Source organism: Apis cerana, linkage group LG15 (assembly GCF_029169275.1).
Source record: "Apis cerana isolate GH-2021 linkage group LG15, AcerK_1.0, whole genome shotgun sequence".
Lineage (NCBI taxonomy): Eukaryota > Metazoa > Arthropoda > Insecta > Hymenoptera > Apidae > Apis > Apis cerana.
The window spans coordinates 6,568,251-6,588,641 of record NC_083866.1 but is presented as its reverse complement, the minus strand read 5'-3'; the positions used below and the strand labels follow the sequence as shown (position 1 = coordinate 6,588,641).

The 20,391-nt window shown below is 40.4% G+C and overlaps 3 protein-coding genes and 1 non-coding gene across 5 annotated transcripts in view; all 4 read right to left on the bottom strand.

The window, feature by feature from the left end:
* Positions 1-1,365, bottom strand: part of LOC108002310 (colorectal mutant cancer protein) — a 37,588-nt gene extending 36,223 nt beyond the window's left edge. The window contains exons 1-2 of one of the 2 annotated variants that reach the window (XM_028668990.2): positions 964-1,365; positions 482-741 (exon numbers count right to left, since the gene is read on the bottom strand). In XM_028668990.2, the coding sequence (XP_028524791.1) occupies positions 482-591 (110 nt within the window). In that variant the 5' untranslated portion in view covers positions 592-741; positions 964-1,365. The remainder of the gene's footprint in view (positions 1-481; positions 742-963) is intronic. The other variant, XM_062085827.1, reaches the window with a different exon arrangement.
* Positions 1,366-1,534: 169 nt separating this feature from the next.
* On the bottom strand, positions 1,535-4,613 carry LOC108002272 (uncharacterized). Its single transcript, XM_017063859.3, has 4 exons — positions 3,570-4,613; positions 2,840-3,185; positions 2,020-2,754; positions 1,535-1,939 (listed from the first exon to the last, which is right to left on the bottom strand). Exons 2-4 carry the CDS (start codon positions 3,181-3,183, stop codon positions 1,672-1,674), a joined length of 1,347 nt encoding a protein of 448 aa, XP_016919348.2. The 5' UTR covers positions 3,184-3,185; positions 3,570-4,613; the 3' UTR covers positions 1,535-1,671.
* On the bottom strand, positions 4,164-18,427 carry LOC114577496 (ETS-like protein pointed). Its single transcript, XM_062085838.1, has 9 exons — positions 17,957-18,427; positions 14,679-14,790; positions 12,253-12,306; positions 11,357-11,416; positions 9,270-9,387; positions 9,052-9,188; positions 5,622-6,109; positions 5,187-5,520; positions 4,164-5,083 (listed from the first exon to the last, which is right to left on the bottom strand). The coding sequence occupies exons 1-9, from the start codon at positions 18,005-18,007 to the stop codon at positions 4,683-4,685; spliced, it is 1,755 nt and encodes a 584-aa protein (XP_061941822.1). The 5' UTR covers positions 18,008-18,427; the 3' UTR covers positions 4,164-4,682.
* On the bottom strand, positions 12,088-12,160 carry Trnak-uuu (transfer RNA lysine (anticodon UUU)). Its single transcript has one exon. It is a non-coding gene; the product is annotated as a tRNA-Lys (tRNA).
* Positions 18,428-20,391: the final 1,964 nt, after the last annotated feature.

Below are 20,391 nucleotides of genomic sequence, written 5' to 3'. Positions count from 1 at the left end.
GGAACGGTGAAACAGAGGGAAATGGGGAAACGGTTGAATATCGGGGAAACGGTTATACGTTTAATGAAAAACCGTGTGGCTGCATCGCGTGCACATCCCGTAACTGTATTATCTTGCAAGTTTATTCATCCGGCGGTAGTGGAGAAAACAGTTCGCATTCCCGGTTTAATTCGCGATATCACGACCGTGGTGCATTCAGAATGGCTAATTAATCGAGCTAATAATTAAAATGTGTACGTATTGCGCGCCAGCGTCACCGGCAAACTTTTCTATTCGACTTTGCCAACGAATATTTTATATGATATGAGATCCATACAATAATCATTTTATTTGAAAAAGTGTTTGTTTTAAATTTCCGAACTGTGTTATTTGCTTTAAGAATGTTTTTAATATTAAAATCCGATTGATTATTCGCGCGTTTTACTGTCTTGCGATATTTATAGAAGAAAATACAATTTATATGCAAATTGATAGGACTCACCTGTCGATAAAACCATCTCCGTCGCCGTCGCATGCTTGAAACAGCTTCCTGACGCGTTCCTCGTCGCAGATGGAGCCTGCTTCACTTTCAGCATCCGCAGTTTGTGACATTTTCACTTTATCTTTTGTTTATCCATTGTAACGAACTATCAGCACACTATGCCGCTGTTTCGTGTCCATCTTTTCTTACGTTTTCTCCTTGTCACGTTCAGAAACTGGTTATAACGCTACTCGCATCTCGAGCTTTTTTCGTTGTACATCCTTCAGAACACAATTATCGTATTAAAATCAACTGTAAATCTTTCGAATTTCGGTAACGAGACGTTCTTGGGTCTTTGAACTCGCGTCAAACACATAGGAGCAACACGATGGATCGTTAAGTCACGTGTTGCATCGCGATATATTAATCGATTTCAAGAGATGTATACTCAAACCATCGACCGCCTCCGCAATCACGTTCGAGGAATGAAAAGGTCTACGAACCTCAGTGGAAGCAACGGCTATTTTTAGACCGCTTAAAGTATGTAGATTCCCTTGTTCCAGAAGACTTTACTGATACATAAGGTATAAACAGATCAACTACAAGTGCGCGCATCATTCTCTCGCTGATATATTTTTAACGCACGAATTTCTTTAAAATTTTACAACACAACTTCACATAGGCGTTTATCTTGTCACTGGATCATCGAAAAGGATAAGACAGTTTCGTTTTTTCCGTGTCGTTGTGCACACATGAGAACTTGTAACCGCCGTTTCCAGTGTCACTGAGTCACTAACCCTAACCTCAAAACCGGACTCGAGACTCGAGACTCACCCACCCTTGCGAGACGTATAGCGGCAATAAAAACTATCGATTGAGCGTTGCGCGGTCAAAAAACTTTGACAGCTCGCGCCATCTTGAAATTTTCGTACGATAAAAACAAAGATGGCGACCATAGTAGTGAGCCGCAAACGGCATGTTCCAGTTTCACCGTCAGATGTCACCACATGAAGTAACGAATCTTTCAGTAAACGAATAATTTCAAAAATTACGTAAACGTAAAGACGAGAGAAATATCAAAAATAAATTATGTTTATTACCAATATTTTTCAAGAAAAATACAGCTAAATTTTTTGTACATATGAGGTAATTTAAGAATAGTATAAATTTCACAAATATATTTATATTAATATAATATTTATAATAACGATTTACGATTTTAACTTTTCAGCCAACGTAGGCAAAAGTTTTTTCAATTTACCTGCATCGTGACTGTAAGCCCACATTATACATCGAATATGTCCTTCGGTGGGTAAACCTTCAAGCTCACCATCCGTCTCGAACCATTTCTTTTGTTCTTTGACACGATCTACAACATTTTGAAGATTCTTATTCCTCTCTATATCCCAGGTAATACTCGAATCTGGAACTTGAACGTTTCTCAATTTCTTATAATCTCCATCCACTTCTTCGTACGCTCTGCAGAGTATAGCAAAAAATAATTTCCGATAAAAATTTTAATAACAATTATTAAATTATCTCAATGAAAATTGACTTACTTAAGAAATCCATTATCTTCGATTTTGTACTTGTCCGCCAACGGCTTGTAGGATCGTACCAAATCAATGGATAAATAATCAAAGTTCATCTTTGCCCGGCCATTTACTTTGAAATCCGTAATCCAATTGTCGAACACTTCTATAGCTTCTTTTATGTTCTTGAGTTTTTGCTCGTCCTTTGTGCACGATATCACTCGCTCGGCTCTTTTCACAAGGCCAGAGATCGCGTGATATTGATAATTTAGATCCCTACCTTCCAGTAACTTGATAGTCTGCAAAGCCTTCTCTTTATCTTTAAAACCGAGTCCGCTCTCCTCTTTTTCAGTCTTTTCCTCGTCGGTCGATCGTCTCGATTTTTTCTCCGGTTCCTCGTTTTTATCGTCATCGCTGGACGAGCTATCGTGCTTCCTCTTCTTAGCCTTGCTCTTGACATCCTCGTCGATCTCCATGTCTTCGTTATTCTCAGATCCAAACTTTTCCTCCACCTGAGCTACGAGTTTCTTCAATTTGCTCGGTTCTGGACTGTAGCCCAACATGATGCACTGTACATGTTCTTTAGTTGGAAGCCCCCGAAAATCGCCAACGTCGGTTTCGAACCATTGTACGTGGTCTTGTTTGATCTTATCGATAATTTTCTTCAAGTTTCGATTTCTCTCGATGTCCCAAGTGGTCTCTCCGCTCGGAATTTTAACCGATCGTAAACCCTTGTAGTCACCTTTCTCTTTTTTGTACGCACTGAAACATTACAACAAACACGATCACTCGATTTGAAAGGAAACTTACTCGTACGAAAAAGAAGAAAAAATTTAGTAATAGTTACTTATAGAATTCTTCCTCCAGAACATCGTACTTTTTGGCAAGGCTCTTGAAGCCTTTTATAGTCTCGATTGGCAAGTAAGCGAGGTTTTCTTTACTACGATTGTTCTCTTTGTAGTTAGCGAGCCAATCCTCGAATACTTTCAAAGCTTCTCGTATATTGGCCAGTTTTTCCTCGTCCCTTGTAATCTGCAACGTTCTTTTCGCGCGGCTCACGAAACTAGCAATCACGTGGTACTGATAACTTATATCTCGACCGTCCAGAGCTTTCAGCGTGTCCAAGGCCTTTTGCTTATCCTTGAAACCCATCACGGATTCTTCCGGTTCCGTTGATTTGCTTCTCCCCATTGCTAAAATTAAATACGTTTGTTATTATGCACGATTGAAGATTCGTACGAGATCGCGTGCATCGTGTTACGCACACGTGAGTTGCGGCGCAAATTTGCGTGATCGATTAAAAACTAAATATTAATAAGTTAATTTTTTAGAAAAATAGAGATACACGAACACTCGATAAGCGTACGACGCCAGAATGTCAATTTTATCGTTGACGTAGCTGCTGGACTATGGAGAGATCAATAACAACAGACAATTGACTAAATTATACGTATATTCGGCATTTGGATCTTTAATGATTATAATTTCGGCTATCTTAAAAAAAAATAGAGCGTACGTCATCAAGATTTCTCGATAAAATTAACGAAACGAGGAGGAGAACTTTGACAAATACTCACCAATTTGCAACGCAAGTTTCCGTTTGCTACGATAATGTAATATTGATTTGGTTAAATCACCGATATTGTTTTCAATCGGCAGGTGTAACGATTCAAGAGGCTGGATAGACTTTTCGATTCTTTCGTAATTGTATGACTGACAGCGGTTAGGCAGGTTTACCGGGAGCCGGCTCGGCCTGATGTTCACCAATGATACATTTGCTCGTAGTGGAAAAAGGACGGGCGAGTTGGGAGTCGACGGAAAAGAGAGGGGTCGACATAAACATATCTACTATGTGTCACAGCCCGAAATACGCATTCGACCTCAGTCCATGGTCTTGGGCTTACGTCACTAACCGCTAATACATCTGCGAAAAGGATCAACATGGAAAGTTGATTGAAAATGTATCGACGAACACACATTCAAGTATTATTCTTCTCTATGCCATTGAGCCACACTCGCATAATCGCTTATATTAATTCGCAATTCTGTACGGTTTAGATATGATGAAAATTCTCGAACATTTTTCTAGCGATAATTCTTGCAGCATTTCACCCGATGATGACATAGGAAGATAAACTTGGTAATGACGCTGTTTAAGAATATTCTCTTCGTTGAGATTGTTTCAATAGATTTATTCGATATTTACAGAAGTTACAGTATCCTGATGAACTACTCGGACACGGGCATGTAACAACGATCACAAGCGATTGGATCTCCCTACAGGGCGGGGGAAAGGGGAGGGGGAAGGGGATTACTCGATTTTTAACGATTCGTAACACCTTCAAATTTTTCTATTTACAAGATTCATGGCGCCCGCAATTCAAGTCTGGATCGTTACAATTATCTATGATCGCTCAACAACATTCGACGCTTTGCATTTGCACAAGGATCAAATTGTAAAGAAATTGCTTCTAATTTTCTTGTAAATTAGAAGCATCGTGCGATCATGGATAACGCATGCCTCGTTGAAATTCAAATTACGCGTTCCATTTAACACCTGCACGCGTTATACACAAGCATCTATACAAATGTAGAACGCGTACGGAGTACGGGGCGATCTATGACTAGATATTTAGTCGAAAAGTCGAAAAGGCGGCGACTTTCCGTCTTTCGGTAACGTGGAAAGAGATTCAGCAGACGCAGCTACCCACACCGAGGCAGGCGTAAGAAGTTTGCTCGATCTTGGAGCTGGTGGTGGTAGCGTCTAGCAAGGTTGGCTGCGAGAGCGTAGAAGCGGCCGGTAATTGCGATCTCTGCACACCATCGTATAAAATCGATGAGGTCTCTCGTTCTCTGCTGATACCTTCTGATGTTTCCTGCGCGGGATACGGGATCCTCGATTCGGTCGGAGCGTCGTGGGACGACAAACGACCGTAGTTTAGGAAGGTCTCTGCGTAACTCGATGGCGGATGATGATGGGTGCTGTTGTACTCGTGCGAATAATGAGAATGGTATCTATTCGATGGTGCTTTGAAACCCTCGTTTCCACCGAGATATTGGTGCAGATGATGCAAACTCGATGGCCCGTACACTATGTTCGTTGAAAAATTGAATCGATATGGTGAATCTTTCTTTGTAATTTGGAGAAGTGTTAGAAATAATATTCTTGTATTATTAGTATATTAGTTACTGACCTGCTGCTGTGTTCGAGTACATAGCAAGGACCGCATCGCCGTAACCAGCGGTAGGATGTTTCGATATATCGGACACATCGTTCGACGACGATATTTTCCCGGATATCGATTGACTTCGAACACCATTTTGTACTTCACTGGGAAGCCCGGACGATCCCGCAGATCCGTACGCCATGTTGAAAAGCGCTTCCGGATCACAGACGAATTTGTACACGTATCTTTCTCCCGCTACCTTCTGCATTATCCCTTTCTCGTAGTAGTACCTCAACGACCTGCTCAATTTGTCGTAATTCATCGCCGGTCGATTCTTTTGAACGCCCCATCTACGAGCCACCTGAATAGGATAAAAGAAAGAAAGAAAGAAAGAAAGAAATATCACTTTATCGTTATTAATAATTTCAGAGAATATACTCGTCGATGCGATCTTATATATACCTCTTCCGGTTCGATGAGCTTAAACTCCATTCCGCGACCGGTCCACGCGATGCAAGGTGCGTTCGCTGGATCGTCCAACAAGGTGACCAAAAATTGCCACAACTGCAGAGAACCTCGACGTTGCTGCTGATATCCAACCGACATCTCGCTCCAAGGTGAGACTCCTGTCGTCGAGGATGGTCTCTTTCCAACGTAATCCGCGTTCCACGAGGTAGGAGAGCCTTTCTTCTGGTAACAGTTACCACTCTGTCTCTCCCACGACGGATTCCTACTGTCCAACTGAACCCCTAGCTCGGTCCACGTGGGAGTCACGCTTCTCTTGCCGTATACCTCCGAGCTCCAATTCTCTTGTCGCGGGAAGAAAGCTTCACCCGAAGCCGGAACCGTCGATTGCCATTGGGAAGCGGCGGACGAAGTGCTGGCTGGTCGACTGGGCGATGGCGAACCCCTGGCGTTCCCGTATTGCGGTTGGTAAACCATGCTGTTACCTACGCGTATTTACTTATCATTTAAACACGTTTAAAAATTGTCGAAAAATAATAAATCTTGTTGTGTTTGGCCGAAGAGGATAGAGGGAGGAAAGGGAGCGAAAGGGAACGAACGAGGACGAAATGAACGAGAGCGAAGACAGGGGGAGGAGGAGGAGGAGGCGCGAAAAAGAAGGAAACTCGAGCGATGTATTAGCGATTGCACTCACGCGCGGTCGCCGGTGAAGTGCTCGTCACACAAATATCGGCAGGAAATTGGTTGATATTCAAAGCCCACGGGGTTGGCGGAGCATGGCGGAGCTCGCGGATAGCTGCACCGCCTGAAATACCGCGCGTAGCTCGCGCGATATGTATATTAATCGGGTGCTCTCCTCACAGGGAGAGCCCGCCACCGCCGGCATCCCACCGATCCCGTGGTCCCTCGAGCCGAAAAAGCTATTCTCGAACCGTAATCCGGTTACGCTCCAAGTCGTGTACGGGGAATATTGAAAAATTGAGAGCCCTCTTCCCGATACCGAGCCCCCGGAACGCGACGCTTGCCACCCCGTCGTGCATCCTCATCTTTTTGCTCGTCGATTAAAAATCGAGCTTCGCTCCGTGGAAAAGGGAGCGCGATTTTCAAGGATTATGTTTACGCAAAAAAACTGAAACCGAGCCATGGCTGTGCGTACACGTATTCGGTATTAATGGGGAATCTTTAACGATGGGAATTAAAGGGGAACGGAAGAAGGGTCGAGAAAGTTAATCGTGTCGCGTCAAGTTAGCTTCAGTTAGGTTTCTAGGCAGCGAGTGCAACGTCGCCGGTCAGATCGCGATCTCGCGTACACGGATAGGAATCGCGGGGGTTGAAGGAGAGGGGTTGAAAGCTGCGGGCCAATCTCGCTCTCCGAAGAGGGGCGAAAGGGGCTCGAGCTCGGCGTGCAAGCGGGGCCAGAGGCTTTGCGGGTAGTTTTAGATTAAAATTAATCGCGAGCTGATGAAACCGGTGGCGATGTAGCAAGCAGGAAAAGGGTTGGTGAACCAGGCTGGTCAGGGGCGGTGCGCAGAAGGGTTGCACGGAAAAGAGGACGGCCTCCACTCGTCCACTCTCAGACGAGAAGCTTTGCTTCTTTCTTCTCTTTCTCTCTATCTGTCTTTCTCTCTCTCTCTCTATCTCTTTCATACCCTCGTATGACCCTTCTCTTCTCATTTTCTCCTCCACCCCTGTCTTTATCCTGCTATCTCTGTCTCCCTGATCCCCGAATTCCGGAGTAGAGGCTGGTTAATAATGCAAGGTCCATTTTCCACCCACCTGACGCGCCGAAATGCCCTTCTTCTCTTTCTGCCCATTCACGAAGGAATGTTTTGCGAATCGATTCGCGACAACAATTAATTTATTCTCGCTTGTTATTATTATTATTATATTATATATATACATATAAAATAAGCGAGATTAAGATTATCAATTTTAAAGATCGTAAACGGAGGAGGAAAGTTTAGCCGGTCGGTTACGGTCGACGAAACTTGGGGCCGATCGTAATCCTCGTGATCCTCGTGTCGGTATTAATTAGCGAGATGGTGACCAATCTCCCTCACCCATTAACAGGTTATTACTATTCCACCCGCTACATTGGTCAACGACAGGTCGATTTAATGGGAGACGGTAACGTTTAACGTGCGTTCCCTCGACAGTGTGGGCGAGTGATCATCGACGATTTCGTCATCAACGATGTCCTGCGTACACTTTCTTTCACCGTAAATTTAATCGAAGAGAAGAATCGCGTGGAGAATATTTCCGTCCCAAAATCGGGCAAATGTGTGAAACGGGTGATATCGAATCGGGGCCGGGGTATCGATAACGATAGGTTAGATGATCCTATTATTAATCTAAACTGCGTGTAAATAATTGAAACGGCTTAATGGGAGGGAGAATTATGCGAAGAGAAGTAGAAGCATAATTCCCGGGTGACTTGGAAGTAAATGGGAGTAGAGACGAGCACGGTGTCGGGCAGCAACCGAGTTCCTAAAGGATTCGTTTGGTGTACGTGCGTGAATAAAGGAAGACTAATCGGTCTGATTACAAAGCATGAGGTTGCAAATGCCTCCTTCGTCGGCTCCTACCTTTTACGAATAGAAAACTGTCTATTAGGTAAATGGAGTGCGTGGCCTCGAAATTTCGAATCGAACAATCGATTTTATCAAATTCAACGACGATAAAAAAAGAAAATTCTTTCCCCGAACGCGAGCGGAATTCCATCTCCGTTCCTCCTCTCGCGAGAGAAAGATTTTTACGACTTGCAGCATCCCCGGGGAGGGAGAGAATTCTACGCTCTTTCCTTCGTTTAGCAGCTTTCGTTGGATTTTACGAAGCGCTTCTCGGTTGCTCTCGAGTTGAAAGCATTCTTCAATTATTCACTTACGTGTACTTAGTCACGCGTGAGCGAGTCCACTGTAGCAACAGCGCCCAACTTACACCGGGATTATCAACGAGTCGCCCCGTTAAAACTGAAAAACCGCTATTAAACGCGCCTCGTCCAACCGATCCAAAAACTATTTAACTCGTTTAGGGAATGGAACGAAGAACGCGCGTGCATGGATATCGTTGACGGGGATTAAAACACAAAATTCGATTTGTCGAATATAGATTCGGTGGAAAGCGTTGTGAAAACAGAGGCCGGAAGAAGGAGCTGGAACTAGAGCTCGATTAATGGATGGAACATGGAGTATTTCCCCCCCGTGCTCCAGTTATTTATGGGATCTATGGGGTAGCGAAGCGCCACGTGGATCTATTGTCGAGAGATTTGTCACGGTGCACGTTCGAGAAGAGGGTATCATCGGTTCGGGAATCTCGTGCCAATAGGAGCCTCTAAGAGCTCTCTGCAAGAGCATTATCCATCGTGTCCTCTCTTTCTTCGTTTCACCGCTATTAATTTCATTCATTTGGTAAATCAGTGATTCCTTACCGTTTCGAGTATCCTGGGCCGTCGACGTGGGGATATTCGTCACGGTTATCGGCTCCCCATATCCTCTGTCCGCTGGTTCCTCCTTCACCGCTACATTCTTCGTGCTTTCGCTCGTCCGCGAATTCATCTTGCTATTTCTATTTCGACAAACAACACATTGCATTTATACTTGTATTTAATTCGTGCAAGTTTCTCTACTCGAATTAATATCCGCTTACCCAAAGCAATTATTGCGATTCTCAGGATCGAGGTCGAGGAAGGTGGTACTTTGCGATTGATACTGCGAATAATTACTATCGTTGATTCTTCTGCAGTTAGCGGATTCCTGTTTCACGTCTGTGGAAAAAAGAATAACGCGCGCGTCGATAATAAATTCTCGTCACCGATTAGCGTGAAAAACTTGAAAAGGGTGGACGTTTGGATTTGGAATAGATTTGAATGGAAAAATATTATATTTTCGAAGAGGGACGCTGTCCCTCGATGGATGTACGGTGAATGATTTTAACGATCGAATCGAGGATCGTTCCTTGGGACGAAGATCGGGAGAGGACAGAAGGGCGCGTGTCCTGGCGGAAGCCAAGGCGCATCGTTGCAGCGGCACGTGGGGGTGGGTTCGCTTCCTAATGGGGCCGTCGACGATTTTGCGCGGCCGAGGGTGCGCCCTCGATAAATCAAACAGACTCTGGCCGTGGGAAGCATAAGTCAGAGGCCTCCGGCAATCATTGTATTTGCAAACATCGGAAGTTTACTCGCTACGGGAGAACCACCGACTCGACGGTACGAAAGAATCGCTACGAACGTCTCGTTTCCATTGAAAAAAAAAAAAAAAATGGGATCGAACGCTGTGGAGAAATCTTCCATGTTCTTTAATGATCCAAGTCTTAAACGATTTCGATTCGTCTTTCGATTTTTCTTGTTATTAATAACGACAACAATAGCGCGAATTTTTGTCTCTTCGGCGGACATATACGACCAAAATGGAAAGAGAATACGCGTGTGAGCATTATTTTTTTTCTTTCTTTCTTTCTTTCTTTTTTTTTTTTGATGTTACACTAATATACCGGGTGCAACAACATCCGGTATATTACGATATATATCTGGAATAAAAGTTTATCTGGTAAATCCAAACCCGTCGACCGGTCTGTTTATCTCGAACGGGGTTCTCCCTTTGATTGTTTGCATTCGTATTACGCGTGCAAACGGACCGGTTAGTTCTCGCTCCGTGTCGAGCAATTGATGATGAAAATTAACGGGTAAAGGATAAATTTGGCGTCGGGTATCGCGAGACGAGTCGCGTTACAATTTCGATAACGGCCGACCGAAAGGAATTTTTATCAATTTCGTTCATTGACCGGATAGAGATCGGGTATCCGAAACGATTAGTCGCGCGTAAAATTTTCCTTACAGAAAATTTGATACACGCGCGAGGATAGAGAAGAACACGTGCACGCGCCGTGTATAGATAAGCATATAGACATTATCCGTCATTCCCTCTGGCCGTTTGCTCCTCTATTCTATACGCGTATATATCGAAATATTTGCCAGATTTCCGTACACGCGCCAGATTCGAGAGAAATTTTCTTAAGAATCTCGTGAGAACGTTAACGAATCGATTTCTTCGATGAAGAGGAAGTTTTTCTTTTTTCTTTTTTTCTTTTTTTGCGCGCGCGCGCGATATTAAAGCGGCTTTGATAAACGGCGGTCGAGAAAGAAAGAGAGAGAGAGAAGGAGAGAGAGAGAGATGCTAATCAGTCAAAGGTTCGAGAAAGAAGAAGAAAAAAAGAGATTTAATATAAAGTGCTTCCTCGTGTAATGCGATATCGATAATCGTCGGCAGTCTTCTGTTGATACTTTCTTGCCACTTCAGAAACACCGGCCCCGGGGCGATTTATTGGCTTTTTTTAATATTGCCCGTCGATATTGCTTCGGAAAAAAAAAAAAAAAAGAAATCTCATTGTCAACGAGAGAAAAACCGATACAATTTTAATAATATTTAATAAACAAGACGGGAGGGACGATCTCGGGAACATTGAAGAGTGAACACGCGAGTCGCGAGAACGCGAATTCGTAGTTTCCTATTTGCCCAGGTTCTTTCCAAATTAACGATTAAATTGCATATGCGATACATTTCCGTGCAGCTTCCGTTTCTGTTGAGATTGACTTCCTTCGACATTCGTGTCTCATTACTTGACACGATCGAAACGTGGTAATAAGATAAATCGTAAGGGAAATCGTCGCGTCTTGCTTCGAAAATCGATCGATTTTATTTCTAATCGTAGAAAAATGATATCTCCATTACACTAACTTGACATACGATGGAACTCCGGCACGTACTGCTCGCTATCTTCCGTTTCGCAGCTGCTACCTACAACGAAATTCGTAAAATTATTTCGAATATTTCGTGGTTTGTGGAGAGAAAATGAAAAATTAAAAATAAGTAAATAAATAAGTAAAATGAAATGATAATAATAACGATAAATAAATAATAAGGAACGAAAGAGGTCGCGAGGTGTTAAGTTGATGATTCGTCGGCCATTGGATAGTTGGCCGTTCCATTGACAGAACGTCCCCTCGTTATTGCGATTATCACATTGCATCCATCGTGCATTACATTACAGTTCGTCAAAGTAATCAAAATTAATGTTCCGAACAGTGAGGCCACTGTTTCTAATCACTTTCGAGGAAGATTTACGTTATGCGGCTTGAAACGGAGCCTCTTTCCCTCGTTTGTTTTATAAGGAATAATACGAGTCTATAAGAATTTTACCGTGGCGCTTCTAGTTTGCAGAAACTCTGTGCTGTTTCACTGAAAGGGAAGCGGAACGGAAGTCGGGTGTTTTAAAGCATTATACCGAGCTTTGCTTTTATAATTCAGTCGAGTTAATGGAAACTGCGATAACGATTTTATTGCGAACCAGAGAATATATATTAATTTTGATATTTTTTCTTTTTTTTTTTTATTTTATTTTACGATTCCGGATAATATTGATCGGTAAAATTTGAAAAGGAAAAATAAAAAAAAAAAAAAAATTATTCCGCCCGAACAGGGACTCGAACCCTGGACCCTCAGATTAAAAGTCTGATGCTCTACCGACTGAGCTATCCAGGCAGCTGTTAACTTCCGTCTCAATGTATGTAGAAATATCCATTTTTTTTTTTATATTAATGCAATATAAATTATTTATAAAAAAACTCACTCACCATCTTGAAGCCATGATTCTTGTCTATATTCCTGTGTCGGGTATATTTCATTTTCTGAAATGAAATTCATGTCTTCTTTTACACGATTATTTCTTTTTAATTTTATGTAATAATAATAATAATAATAATAATAATAGTAATAGTAATAATATAAAAAATTTTATTATTTTATTCCATATTGATAATGAATTAAAATTTGTACAATCAATAATAATCCAATCGATAATAAGATAAAAGCAACAATTCAAACGTTGCAATATTAATATCAAAAACGATAGCTTTCTTATATGTCTTACACCTTTAATTCAAGCGAGCCAAGCAAGAAATTAGTTGATAGCATGATGATTAATGGTTATTCGAGGATAATTACCTCACCGTGAAATTAATCCTTCATTCATATTCAACCATATTATTTCGTCAAATTCAATAAATATTCATTAGCGATAAAAATATTATTCTAGATCATAATTATTCCAACGATTATATATAGGAAGCGTGAATTCCTTCGTGCATAAAACGATTCTTAAATAATTATGTCACGATGAGACACGATATCTGAGCTGTAAATAAGATTCGACGAGACGGGAAGATCATAAGAAGGAACAAAGACTGAACATTGAGGGATGAATCAGTGGCAAAAAACAACCCCTTTCAATGTAAGTGATATACGTGTATATAAGAATGCGGCAGAAATGTACGTTAGGGGTCCGTTTAATGGGCCTCTAGAATTCGCCACGGGTAGCCACTTGACAGTAACCTCGTTTTGTTCGTAGCGACAATCCAGTCTGACGAAATGAATTTACTCGGCTTCATAGCTCGTGGATAATAAACCCGTTTCGCTACGAGACAATGATATACACGAATCGAAATCCGAGATACAGGATTCTATATTTCTAAACGATACAAATAAAAATTTCTGAAGAGTTTCAGAATCATTTAAATCAATATTCTTTTTGCAAGAAAAATTTCGTGTTATTTGATCCTTGATGAAACGCTTACAAATGACTTACATTCGAAACTGATTAAAAAATAGGTTATTGAAATATTTTTAAAAAGAATCTCACATTTCTATGGATGCATGGAGCATCGTTGGAGTAATATTTTCACCGTAATTTCGTTTCCATTTCGCGCTTGGGTCTGGAAAACGAGAAGAGAGCGGTGGAAGGTTCGTTCTTTCGACGTTTCAATATTTCTTCGCGACGAATCGTCGCCGAAAAGTGGATGGGGAGGGTGGTAGGGCGTAACGTGATTACGATAGAGAAATTGCAGCATTATAGGCAGTGATTGAGTTAGGTGGAGGCGGACCATCCTGACTGGTGGTTCACACCACGGCATGCCAATGTTAGATATAAAGTGTCAATCACTGTGCCCAGACGCCGCTAGGGTGGTTACGAATCCTGTGGGGGTACGGTCGGGGCTTCGACTACCCCATGGGGCTCTTTGCGGCGATAACACGTTGCTTATTGAATTCGTCCTCAGGATTCACTCTCCTGATGTCGCGTTTCTGGGTCAAGTTAAGTAAAACTATCGATATCCAAGAGATTAATTGACCGACAAGTGCAAATTCCACTCGTTCGGATCGTCCAATTATACGATTGCAAAATTAATACGATCTTCATTACGATACTTCACCCTAAACTGGGCAATAACGGTACATAGACGATTTCTTTTTTTCGGAGTCAAAAGAGGAAGAGCCAGCCATTCGATCGAGTACTAAAAATTTTCTTCCAACGAAACTCGATAGAATTAATCCTCATTCATTGAAATTCAAATTTAATTATTAGACGCGACGAATTATTTTGGGTAGAATTAATCGAGGGAATGGAATAATTCGATGAAATAGCGGGTAATTTTAGAATTAATTATCCAACAAGGAGCTGTGTTTTATTACAACATAAAGGAGATGTTTGAAAAATCTTCTCACTCTTTCGTCACAGTCTTAAAACGTAATTGCATCGTAGAAAATAATATCATCGTTGATGCGACTATATAAAGATATTGACTCGACTGCCTGCCGGTGACAGCCTCTCTTCAGGGGGTGGTTCTCCCTTCTCCCCCGTTGTACACAGTTCGCGTACATCCTGCACGTGCTTTGGCCTGCCGCCGCTACGCTTTCTTGTGCCTGCGTGAAACCTTCCTTCGTGTAGGTACGTGTTTACTACGAAGACGTAGCCGAGACGACTCCATGTCACGGAGGAGAGCCGTCGTGCGCTCTCTCGAGAAACGTCTCGTATCAAAGAGCTTGAAAATCGAGGGGATGGCGACCCGAACGGATCGCCCTCTCGACCTTTCCACGCTCGCCAAAACTCTTATCTATATGATACACGAACGAGCCAAACCGAAACGAAATATCGAATAGCTGCTATTCCAAAGTTATTCGAACCTCGACACCGGTGTCTTCTCTCGGGGTTCGTCGCTACACTTACCGGGATGCAGCTTCTCCTCGGTGTTCGACTGCGTCACGGGATAGCTTGTCGGACAATATCCTGTGGCAACTGTTTGAAGCGGCTCGTTTAGCCTGTTGAATTCCTCGCTCGGCTGTAAAGAGAGATTAAAGATCCGAGTTAAAATTATTACGTTTTCGAGCAGAGTTTCGTTTCAACTTTCAGTTCCGCGTTTTTAATCCGAACGGGTTGATTTTCAAGGAATCGATTCCGCGAACCGGTATTTCAGATCAGGGAATAGGAAAAAAATTTCTCACTCAGTTTGCCTAGAAATCCTATCGGGCGAGGAAAAAAGACGAAGACAATCGGCGCGATGTAAAATCGCAGGAAGAAAAGAGAGAGAGAGAGAGCGAGGCAATTTGGAGGAGAAAGGAATAGCGAGAAGCGGGATTTTAAAGTAGCGTAGCGGGTACAATGAGAAGGAAGAAGAAGAAGAAGAGGAGGAGGAGGAGGAGGAGAGGAAGAGGGAGAGGGAAAACGTGCGAGAGAGGAGGCAAGGAGGACATCCGGTGAACGATTGGATGGTTTCCTCCTTGCGGAGCAATCTAGTGGTAAAGCCGGTTACCGGTTTTGGAAATTCCAATAACGCCTTGTCGCCGTCTGCTTTTCCTTTATGAAGTTTCACTGTACCCTCTACCGATCGCTTACACTTTAAAAAAATCGAAAAAGATGGTTCGCTTTTACGAAAACTTTGAACATTTACACACACACACACACACACACACATACGGTTGACGCACTCGTCAAAATCTTCTTGATCGATCTTATTTTTGATCAATTTTTTTAAACGGTTTACCATCATTTAATAGTTGGCGCAAAAAATATATATTTTTTTATTGATTATATATACACGCGGTAATCACTTTATCGCCAAGTTACCCGTCATTTTTCTTTTATACTTAATTCGACAGGATATTATCATTTATAGAGACTTGATAATCAACTTCCACCTTTACAGCTTCGGTTAGTCTTACGTTCATTCAGTCTCGTCCCCCTTGGATTTTCCTCTGATTGCAATTAATAGTCATTTATAATTAGTCGCCGCGATGGTTCAGCACTCGTAATCCACAAGCTGTGCCCTCTAATATAAATTTTAATTACATTCCCCGATATTACGTTCAATCTTTAATCCCGCCAACCCGATATCAAACGGTATTTAGCGGCACGACAGCGTTAAACGCGAGAGATAAAGAATGCATCGTGCGGTTTCACGGTGTACGTATATACATATACATATATATCCCGTATCCATATTCTATCAAAATTTTAAAAATATCTTCACCTTGGTGTATCGCGTAACAATACAGAGATACACGCGTGACACGATTCTTTCACAAAACTCTGTTCAACCCGATCTTCGGTCCATCCGATCGGAAGTTAATCGAGTGCATTGAGCTGAGCAACGATTCGTAAGAAGAGCGAACAAACACGGTCGCGTGTCGTTTAACTTTTTCTGTACACCCACCCTCCTACCCCCGCGTACCCCTGACCTTTCCCATCGGGAACGGCGTTTCCGTGTAAAAGACGCGCTTGTAAGTGGATCGTTTGGGATACGTGTGTCATGTACGGACAAACGTATTCGTACGTTTGTATCCAGTGAAAACGAGATACCCATGAATCGTGGGGAACGCCCCATCGTTCCTGATGATGCTACGAGGGGTCGTCACCCCAATTCCCTTCGTACACCACCCTCGTAATTGCGCACTTCGGTTCAGTTTATAATAAAGTCATCGAGCAGACAACACGTTCCAACCAGACTCCCCTTCCTGCGTAGAAGGTAGATCTCTCGTCGATTTCGTTCCATCGATTCGCGATGTAAACCAGAAAATATCTCTTGAGAGATTCGATATCGATATGGATTTTATAAAATTGTATAATCTGATATATTGATAAAATCGATTGGCAAACTCCGTGTATCTCGTCGATTCGTAAGATTTTCTATTCATTAAAGGTCGTCCAATTTTCAACAAAGAGTCGCTCGTCCAATTTGATCAATTAGGAGTGGCAAAAGGCGTTGCCGCCACTTTCACGAGAAAACGTCTCCCTTTTTTTCCTTTCCGTCGCTTTCTCTCGGACGAGGGTGCGAAGACAATGACGGTTTCCAAGCCAAGAATACGAACAATACCGTGGATGACAGCAAATCTCACGATTACAATGTCTCACGGGCTCTATCTACTAATTGCTCTCTCTCGATACTTTTTTCTCTCTCTCACTCTCTCTCGTGAAAAGAAGAAAACAATTTCATCGACGCGTCTTCGATACTCTTTTCGATTTTCACTCACATTTCGAGTCTCTCCCGTTATACAACTTTCGACGATCGCGATAACTTTTCAACAATTTTAATTGAAACAAATAACTTTCCAGGTAAACAACTCACGTGGCGTTAAACGGATCCCGTCGAACAAGGGTAGGTCTCTAATCATGGGAAAGTCGAGTGGCAGCATATGTTGCCTGATAGGAGAGGAGTCAATTAACCGACGGGTCGGCGTAACAGGGCTGGTGTGTGGGAATCGAGTGATTTTTTGAATCAACAAACATAAATCAAGTGTTTCCGCGGCCGAGTCCCTTCGTCGTCGCAGTCGAGGGTTGTTGCCCGTTGGCCACCCACGGCTCCTCGGTGTCATAGTCACGGTGGTGGCCCCGTGCACGGGAATATTCCGCCACCGGGGTGACCAGGAGGGTTGAATGGTGGCGACAATTACGTGTTTAGGGGGCACACAAGGGGTGGCACCCGTGGGACGATCTATCGGAGCGTGGTGGCGCGTGCCACGGCAATTCGACACTCGAGGATCATCGCGCGAGTACATTGCATTATGCGTGCAATGTTTAACGTAGCTCTCTGTCCACGCTTATGACTCCATTGTGCAATAGAATAGATGGTAACTTTTGGGGGAATCGAAAACGGAAGTCGAACGAGTTTGCTTTTTATCGAGTTTTTGTGATGCGTCGATGACTGACTCATGTTGTATAATTATCGCGTTTAAAACTTTTTTTTTTAAATATTATGTCAATTATCGATTTGAATCGATAGATTAAAATGTAGAAATAGATAGATATTTGAATGATTCGGAAATATAATATAACTCGTGTAAGTAACACAGTTTGAAATCATCATTGCTTTTGCATTAATGGAGGAAATTATTTTTTATTCCGATAATTATAATTTTTGCGACTTTAATCGAAATGAATATCTGTTTGTCGATGATTGCGAAGTTTTTAAATATTCAAGTTAGAAGAGAATAAATATTTTTTTATCTTACCAGTCTAGCTAGATCCGTTGTCGTAGCTGGTACTTCTTGATCTTGATTCATTCTCGTCCCCCCTTTCAGACTTTTATTTTTCCAAAAGCGTTCGTCACAGATTTCACGAAAATGTCACGGGTTATCGACAGACCGAACAGATCACACGAACTGTCCCGTAATTTAAAAGTCACGTTACTGCACCGTCAAGATCAAAGATAGAACTGAGACGAGTGATTTGATCTCAGTGAACAGTGAAAAGACGGGGTGTATGCATCGGGGGTTGTGTCTATGGTACGTCTACGCCCACAACGTGGTAGAGAAATCAGCCCTGCGCGGGCTACCCTGACTAGGGGTTGCTTCCAACCACTGCACGGTAGGCGGGGCCTTAAAATCATTGGTGACCTTCTCTTAATACTACAGAGCTTTGTGCTTCGACAACACCTACGAGAACACCTCTTTTCGTTGGAATTCTTTGTTAATCTTGCGATTCGTTTTCCTAACACCACAATGTCCTATGCTCTGTATAGCATTTGTAAGAACGAAGAAATTTCAATTCATTTTTAATAAATGAATTCTTATTTCAAATATATTTCTCGATTTTTTAATATCTTTCTAATTTAATATAAAAATTTTTAAGGGAAAAATAATTGAACGATAACTAAATTCGATTATATTGTTATATACAAAGATATAATGATGATTAAATATTGATTTCATTTCTGATATTATGTTTATTTCGTAACATAAAATTTGCACATGATGTATGATAACTTAGGAATCTTCTTGATCGTTTTCCCTCGGTTGATAAGCTCTTATTGTACGATTCACTTATAATCGATAATTTGTAATCAAAAGAGTACAATAATGTAATATATATTATCATATTCAATAGATACAAAAATGTAAATTAAAAGAAATATTAATCATATGATTGATTAATATTTAAAAAAATTTCTTTATTTTTTTCAAGATAAATATTTTAATTTGCGATCTAACTTAACAAGCACGGACAAAGTAGAAACATGGATATACGAAGTACAAAGAGATAAGATGTAAAATAAACTTATCTTATGAAATCTCGAACAATAACAAATTTTAAAATATTGAGTTTGAAAAAATCATTATTTTTTAATCATTTTAATTAACACATAATATAATTTAATAATATATTTAAAATAAAATTGTAAAATATTTAAGATAAAATTTTAATAATATTTTTATATCATAATTATTTATATTTAATTTATATTTATTATATTAATTATATTTTTTGACTTTATATTTTATATTTTACTATTTTATTATAAAGTTTTTCAAATTTATTTGATTTTTATTTTAACTATTTTTATTATATTTTTTATTGTGTATTTATTATTTATTTCTTTTATTATATATTCGATTGATTTTTTTACATTAAATTAATTTTAATAATTTATTCTTATTTTTAATTCATAGAATTTTTTAATATTTTGAATTATAGGAAAATGTAACTAAAGTATTATATTATAATTTAATTTTCCGCGCGAATTGAAGTGAATAAGAAATCGTGTCGTTCCGCGCGCCAACCAATCAAAACATCGCTAAGACCCAGCGGCTAAACAAATCAGAGAACATGGCGTCATTCGTGTGTCGAATATCGAAGTGACAAGACGCGTTACGCCGGTAAAAGTAAATTATTCTATAAAGTATTTATTAGTGTTCTATTATGATTTATAAATTATTAAAATAACTTTAATTAATTAATACACACAATTATCGTTTATTTAATCGTTTATATTATTCCAAATTAAATAATTTTGTGAAGTTTTTTGTTATTCTCCATTGATTTTTTTTTGACCGTTATGATTATCGATATATTATAAATTCTATTCGTATTGTAAATTATTGAGTTTAATTGAATTTAATTATTGTTTTATTTGAATATAATTTTATTTTCACACATCGCTCTTATATTCCTGATTTTCATTTATGCAAATTATCGCTTATTTAATAAGATAGTATTCAACTAATTGTTCATAATATTCATATCTTATTGCCAATTTAATAACTTCTGCAAAAATTTGGTAAGATTTTTACTTATCTTAACAAAAATAGACATATTTTAAATAAGTTTTTGATGTTCGTATTGTATATATGTGTTATATTAGATTTCATCAAGTTTTTTTCGATCATTTTTTATAATTGTGTGTGTGTATATATATATATGTATATATATATATATATATATATATATATATATATATATATATATATGTATATTTGCATTAGATTCATATGTTAGTTTATATTATCTCTGTATTAATTTTATTTTGTATATTATATTTAAAATTGAAAACATTCCTTAATACAACAGTTCTAAGAAATTGATCGTTTGTGTTTATATCATACTCGATTTGTTTCGACATGTCGCCGAGCTACTTGGCAAATCCCCTCTCCAATTTGTAATTCGATAG

Bases quoted from the DNA above. Each gene is read 5' to 3' on its own strand.
- LOC108002272 (XM_017063859.3), bottom strand. From the start codon at position 3,183: ATGGGGAGAAGCAAATCAACGGAACCGGAAGAATCCGTGATGGGTTTC. The intron at 2,755-2,839 runs GTAACTATTACT...GTAATGTTTCAG, and splicing joins CTGGAGGAAGAATTCTATAA to TGCGTACAAAAAAGAGAAAG. The intron at 1,940-2,019 runs GTAAGTCAATTT...TATACTCTGCAG, and splicing joins GAAGATAATGGATTTCTTAA to AGCGTACGAAGAAGTGGATG.
- LOC114577496 (XM_062085838.1), bottom strand. From the start codon at position 18,007: ATGAATCAAGATCAAGAAGTACCAGCTACGACAACGGATCTAGCTAGA. The intron at 9,388-11,356 runs GTTAGTGTAATG...TTTTTTCCACAG, and splicing joins GGAGTTCCATCGTATGTCAA to ACGTGAAACAGGAATCCGCT. The intron at 5,084-5,186 runs GTCAGTAACTAA...CAACGAACATAG, and splicing joins GTACTCGAACACAGCAGCAG to TGTACGGGCCATCGAGTTTG.